Source organism: Leuciscus leuciscus (genome assembly GCF_965113295.1).
Source record: "Leuciscus leuciscus genome assembly, chromosome: 23".
In the NCBI taxonomy this organism is placed as follows: Eukaryota; Metazoa; Chordata; class Actinopteri; order Cypriniformes; family Leuciscidae; genus Leuciscus; species Leuciscus leuciscus.
In genome coordinates this window covers 558,045-565,327 of record NC_138747.1, presented here as the reverse complement: position 1 = coordinate 565,327, position 7,283 = coordinate 558,045, and the positions used below count along the sequence as shown (strand labels likewise).

Below are 7,283 nucleotides of genomic sequence, written 5' to 3'. Positions count from 1 at the left end.
AAGAAGTCCAGGAATATTCCTGAACTGGAGGCCGTTGCTCATGAGGAACGGGCTCAGATCCCTCAGAAACAGAAGCTGGTCTGGTTATACGTCTCGCTTCAGCCGCTCAGAACAGCAAAACTGTGGTCTACTAAGAGCTAAAGATGCTTACCATGAAGGGGGTGAATAATTCTGAGACTGCAGAAGTCATTAAAAGTTGCATTTTCAGTTGAATTTGGGGAAACCACTCAAAACATTTGTTGTGTTGAGCTGTTTAAATCACTTCTGTTTGATTTGTTCATCGCTAACAGTTGAAAGTCTGTGTATTTTGCCAATAAACCTGATTTGCAATGGAGGTTGAATATTTTTGATTGCAACTGTATATATAATATCTTCAGTCATGTTGCTTCTCCAGTAAATGCATCTTGATTTAAGAAGCTTTAGATGTTTGTGCTGGAAAACAAGACAGAAACACTGAGGAAGAAGATCATTTCTGTCAGTAAAAGGTTTTGCATGTAAAATAATCTGTGTATCTTTATTTTCAGTAATCTGCTCTGATACTGTGTGTGTGTGCGTGTGTGTGTGTGTGTGGTGTGAGTGTGTGTGAGTGTGTGTGTGTGACTCACGGGCACGTGCAGCAGCGTTTGGGCCTCGGCTCTGCTCATGTGACCGCCGTCCAATGGGAGGAGCTCGATCCGGCCGCTCTGGGCGAATAAGATGTTTGCTCCGGGAGTAAGAGGGATGATGTCAGACCTGGGGGTGGGGCCAATAAGGGGCGGAGCCACATTGTGTTCAATGCCTATGGGAAGAGGGAGGGGTTTAAATACGTGGGTCTTTAACAAGCTGCACCTTCCCGTCTCTCTCTTCAATCCAACACTGAAGAGACTTACACTGCAGTTCATCCACTGGCCACTAGAGACCGGCTGCAGAAGAAACTCAATCCCAGAAACCCCCATGTTAATATTCCCAACTTTACAGCAGAAATAAACATGTTTACAGTCTGGTGAAAAAAGTGGTTTTGGTCTATATAACAAATTTTGCCCTTTATGACGACTGTGAGGCGGTGAATTTTTTTACATCTCATCCGTTTAAATTCTATTAAGCCTTAAAGTTCTGCATAATTAAGGGCGTGGCCACTTGAGTGACAGGTGGATTGCCGCTAGCGTTTGTCTGCTGGCTGTTAGCGTCACGTCACCTCAGCTAATCCCCCTCGCGGCACATTTTCATTTATCCGGGAGTGACGCTGCCAAGATGGCGACGGCCGGCTCCGCCCACTTTGGGCTTCAGAAACGCTCTTCAGAACCAGCGAGTGACGTCACGCACACTACGGCCATATGTATTTACAGTCTCTGGTCTTTACAGTATGGGTTAATCTGAACCAAAGTGAATTCAACATCAGTGATTAAATTCAGATTATGCAGTGATGTGTGTGTTCTGGGCTCTTACACATGGGTGTGTTGCCCGGTTGTGTTCTGGATCCGCGGATCTCCTGCCCGTACGGGTCCACACACCAGCACTGGCCGAGGCCGGCGTGGCACTGGAGCGGGTCGTAGGCCCCGGACCCGTCGCAGGAGGGCACGTACTGACCCGACTGACCCGTGGATGAAGAGTCCGACTCCAGCACTGCTGCTCGGTGGCGCTCACACACTGTCAGCTCGCCGTCTGCAACACACACACACACACACACACACTGCTCTCTCTGATCATGTGACACACTGCAGCATTTCCCTGTTCTGTGCGAGACGCGGCCGGTTCTGCCTGTCTGGGTTTTGGGGCCCGGGGCCTTTAGGAGGTGGATCTGGGGACATCTGGTCCAGATGAGGCGTGTGATCGGCATAAACACTCACACATGTGGCTCTGAGAACAGGAAGCGGTTTCATTTGTTGTTACTTTAAAGGCAAACTGAAATCCAAACGGACTCTTAATATATGTTTCTGGTCTTATAGTGAATGATTCATTAATTTTGTTTATTAATTATTTGTATTTATTATTTTTTAATTTTAATATTTATTTCAATACAAAAAAATTAAATAAAAATTGTATCTGATGCATACGTACGGAAGAGGATTACGGCCAAGCAATAACAAAAATATAAAACCATCTCGAGATTAAAGTCATTATAATGCGAGATTAAACTCGTTAAATTTAGAGAAAAAAAGTCTAAATACAATCTTGAGAATAAACTCATTAAATATCGAGAATAAAGTCGTTGTGTTTGGAGAAAAAACTCGTAAAATTTAGAGAAAAAAGTCTAAATACAATCTTGAGAATAAACTCATTAAATATCGAGAATAAAGTCGTTATGTTTGGAGAAAAAACTCGTTAAATTTCGAGAGAAAAGTCTAAATACAATCGTGAGGATAAACTCATTAAATTTCGAGAATAAAGTCGTTGTGTTTGGAGAAAAAACTCGTTAAATTTCGAGAAAAAAGTCTAAATACAATCTTGAGAATAAACTCATTAAATATAGAGAATAAAGTCTTTGTGTTTTGAGAATAAACTCGTTAAATTTCGAGAAAAAAACTCGTTAAATTTCGAGAAAAAAACTCATACAATTTCGAGAAAAAAGTCGAAATAATCGTGAGAATAAACTCATTAAATTTAGAGATTAAGTCGTTGTGTTTGGAGAAAAAACTCGTTAAATTTCGAGAAAAAAGTCTAAATACAATCTTGAGAATAAACTCATTAAATATAGAGAATAAAGTCGTTGTGTTTTGAGAATAAACTCGTTAAATTGAGAAAAAAACTCGTTAAATTTGGAGAAAAAAACTCGTTAAATTTCGAGAAAAAGAACTCGTTCAATTTCGAGAAAAAGAACTCATTCAATTTCGAGAAAAAAGTCGAAATAATCGTGAGAATAAACTCATTAAATTTCGAGATTAAGTTGTTGTGTTTGGAGAAAAAACTCGTTAAATTTTGAGAAAAAAGTCCAAATACAATCTTGAGAATAAACTCATTAAATATCGAGAATAAAGTCGTTGTGTTTGGAGAAAAAACTCGTAAAATTTAGAGAAAAAAGTCTAAATACAATCTTCAGAATAAACTCATTAAATATCGAGAATAAAGTCGTTATGTTTGGAGAAAAAACTCGTTAAATTTCGAGAGAAAAGTCTAAATACAATCGTGAGGATAAACTCATTAAATTTCGAGAATAAAGTCGTTGTGTTTGGAGAAAAAACTCGTTAAATTTCGAGAAAAAAGTCTAAATACAATCTTGAGAATAAACTCATTAAATATAGAGAATAAAGTCGTTGTGTTTTGAGAATAAACTCGTTAAATTTCGAGAAAAAAACTCGTTAAATTTCGAGAAAAAAACTCATACAATTTCGAGAAAAAAGTCGAAATAATCGTGAGAATAAACTCATTAAATTTAGAGATTAAGTCGTTGTGTTTGGAGAAAAAACTCGTTAAATTTCGAGAAAAAAGTCTAAATACAATCTTGAGAATAAACTCATTAAATATAGAGAATAAAGTCGTGTTTTGAGAATAAACTCGTTAAATTGAGAAAAAAACTCGTTAAATTTGGAGAAAAAAACTCGTTAAATTTCGAGAAAAAGAACTCGTTCAATTTCGAGAAAAAGAACTCGTTCAATTTCGAGAAAAAAGTCGAAATAATCGTGAGAATAAACTCATTAAATTTCGAGATTAAGTTGTTGTGTTTGGAGAAAAAACTCGTTAAATTTTGAGAAAAAAGTCCAAATACAATCTTGAGAATAAACTCATTACATTTCGAGAATAAAGTCGTTGTGTTTCGAGAAAAAAACTCGTTAAATTTTGAGAAAAAAGTCTAAATACAATCTTCAGAATAAACTCATTACATTTCGAGAATAAAGTCGTTGTGTTTCGAGAAAAAAACTCGTTAAATTTCGAGAAAAAAGTCGAAATAATCGTGAGAATAAACTCATTAAATTTCGAGAATAAAGTCGTTGTGTTTGGAGAAAAAACTCGTTAAATTTCGAGAAAAAAGTCTAAATACAATCTTGAGAATAAACTCATTAAATATAGAGAATAAAGTCGTTGTGTTTTGAGAATAAACTCGTTAAATTTCGAGAAAAAAACTCGTTAAATTTGGAGAAAAAAACTCGTTAAATTTCGAGAAAAAGAACTCGTTCAATTTCGAGAAAAAAGTCGAAATAATCGTGAGAATAAACTCATTAAATTTCGAGATTAAGTCGTTGTGTTTGGAGAAAAAACTCGTTAAATTTCGAGAAAAAAGTCCAAATACAATCTTGAGAATAAACTCATTACATTTCGAGAATAAAGTCGTTGTGTTTCGAGAAAAAAACTCGTTAAATTTCGAGAAAAAAGTCTAAATACAATCTTCAGAATAAACTCATTACATTTCGAGAATAAAGTCGTTGTGTTTCGAGAAAAAAACTCGTTAAATTTCGAGAAAAAAGTCGAAATAATCGTGAGACTAAACTCATTAAATTTCGAGAATAAAGTCGTTGTGTTTGGAGAAAAAACTCGTTAAATTTCGAGAAAAAAGTCTAAATACAATATTGAGAATAAAGTCGTTGTTTTTGAGAATAAACTCGTTAAATTTCGAGAGAAAAAATGCGGTAAATTTCGAGAAAAAACTCGCTAAATTTCGAGAAAAAAGTCGAAATAATCGTGAGAATAAACTCATTAAATTTCGAGAATAAACTCGCTAAATTTCGAGAAAAAACTCGTTAAATTTCGTCGAAATAATCGTGAGAATTAAATGTAGAGAATAACGCATTGGATCAGTGTTCATTGCATAGCCTACTGATAGAGGACATGGCAGAGTTGGATCACTTAGTCAAGCTATATTTTAGACTTTCTTTCAGTAACAAAGAAATACTATCAACTTTAGCTAATTATGACAGAATAATAATTAGCATACGAACTTTAAAGAGAATTTGCAAGCGTTAATGATAAATTAAAACCATACGGCATTGCCATTAATGTGGAATATTCGATCCCCGTGTCTGCGCGGATCCTCTCGGGACACCCTCCTATGCCAGCCAGTAACTGTTTTTATGAAGTAACTGGCTATTACTTTAGGATCGTTGTTGGTTGTGTACGCCTCCATCCACAGAATGTAACGACTGTAACCATCTATACAGCCATTAATGGCAATGCCGTACGGTTTTAATTTATCATATCTGTCTATATGCCAGAGTGCATTCGGGCCAGCGCAAGTGTACTGGCGTCTTCTCAAGCATCTCCGTCGAAATTCCACACCTTGAGGATCAACAAGTTTAATAATGCGTCTTATGGTATCCTGGGAAACCACGAAACCTCGATGAACGCGCGCGAAGGTGAAGCCAGCGATAACCTTGCATTTGTCCGACTCAGGCCGACTCTATTTCCACAGCAGAATTTGTTGTTCTGTATTTAATTCATGCCAAATTATTTTAATTGTAGATTTAATTATTTTAATCATTGTATCTTGACAAAAGGATTTTTAGAAGACCTTAAAAAATACTGTCAAGCACTGAATGCACACAATCCAAACTTTTAAATTTTTTACTAAGGTTTGCTTATAATATTAGCCAAGCTTTTGTGCGAAAAACTCTAAAAATGTAGTTTTAACTTCTGCACGTCCAGCTGTTTTTGCCGCTGTGCCTTTAAGGATTTTCAGTGCTTTTCCTGCGGCTCCGGCTCAGATCAGGGATTGAGCTTTAATGCTGTGACTCCAGTACTGTGACTGATCAACCCATAGGTGTGCAGATGTGAGCGAGGAGGTCATGTGATGACAGAAGAACACTCGAGGAACAGACGCTGTAATTATCACGGCGTCAGACACACAACATCTGCCCTCAAATTTTGACGGAAGAGCAGAACTGGAGCGCTGGACACAGAAGAGCAGAACTCTTCTAATGAGGAAATAAAGCCTATTTAGGACTATTAAAATGGTTGCAAATGTTTCCAACACTGATAATAATCATAAATGTTTCTTGATCATCAAATCCTCATATTAGAGTGATTTCTGAAGGATCATGTGACACTGAAGACTGGAGTAATGATGCTGAAAATTCAGCTTTGATCACAGGAATAAATTACACTTTACTATATATTCACATAGAAAACAGATGATTTACACTGGAATAATATTTCACTGAAAAAATCTCCATGTTTTCGGTGCTGATGCGGTGGTGTCGCGTTCATGTAACATGTGAGGGTGGCGCTGCCATTAAAGCACTTAAAAGCTGTCACAAAGAACCAGCAAAAGTAATGATTATGAATATGTAAAATATAGCAAGGAGACATTTTAATTGTTTATTAATAAACAAGTGTTTTCTGTGTCAGTGTCGGCTGCAAAGATGAGGTTGATGATGCTGACTCGTGATCTTCGCGCCAGAGAGAAATGCACATTTGACACGGACTACATAGTTTTGTTTCGTTTTGAATTGTTTTGTTTAAAAGTAGTGATTTCAAGCTTTCTGTAGACAATAGATATATGTCTCAGGTCTGTGAGGAGAGTACGCTGAGTTTCGGTTCATTATGAGACGAGCTCCAGTTCACGCGCCGGCGCCTCCGTGTCGTGATTATCTATTGTCTGCTATATTTACTTCTTATTTATTAAATCCAGGCAAATGGCTGATGAAACATTGATAAAATTAACACACAATTAATACAAAACGAAATTCACTTTAAAGACAGGCTTTGTGCTTCTGCTTGAGGTCTCTGTGAAAATGTTAAAGCAGTCTTTAGTGCCGCTTTCAGAGCGCTCACGTCCGTAACGGAGAACTGTCACGTAACATTGGTTTTTCTTCATAAGTGTGAACACGAAAAATAAAATAAAATAAATATGTTCTGTTCTGTGGAGGCCGACCCTTCTTCATCCGGCGGGTATATTACTGTTGGTTTGCACAGTGTAATTCACAGGATGACAAAAAAATATTTTGCCACCTAAAAGTTCAAAGAAATTTGTGTCACGTCCGTAACGCATGTTTATTTCCCTCATATTAAATATAAAACGCATGTGTAGACTTATATTTTTCTAATGTCTGGACTCCTTTATTAAGGGATTATGATATATAAACAGAAGTTTCAATATATTGGTATTAAATGCATTTTCTGTGAATTCTTATTTCAACTTTTGACTGCAAATGTCACGTCCATAACGCTGGAATTGCCCAACTTTAAAGAATTTATCCTCAACTAATTTTGTGGTGTAGGTCTACGTATTTTATAATGTTAACTTCAAATAATACTAATAGTAATTGTACGTAATTGATCTGGACGTGAAGGATAAGTCTGGGAGTTGGAAGGGGTGTGTGGTGATTCTGCCTTCTCACACGACACAGATCGTGGATCTGAGAATCGCGATTTCG

General features: G+C 36.8%; 1 protein-coding gene across 1 annotated transcript in view; it reads right to left on the bottom strand.

Moving 5' to 3' along the window:
- The window catches only part of LOC309487859 (nidogen-1-like), a 43,104-nt gene that overhangs the window by 8,524 nt on the left and 27,297 nt on the right, over positions 1-7,283 (bottom strand). Inside the window, exons 14-15 of the mRNA XM_082155780.1 lie at positions 1,426-1,641; positions 606-778 (exon numbers count right to left, since the gene is read on the bottom strand). Coding sequence (XP_082011906.1) covers positions 606-778; positions 1,426-1,641 — 389 coding nt within the window. The remainder of the gene's footprint in view (positions 1-605; positions 779-1,425; positions 1,642-7,283) is intronic.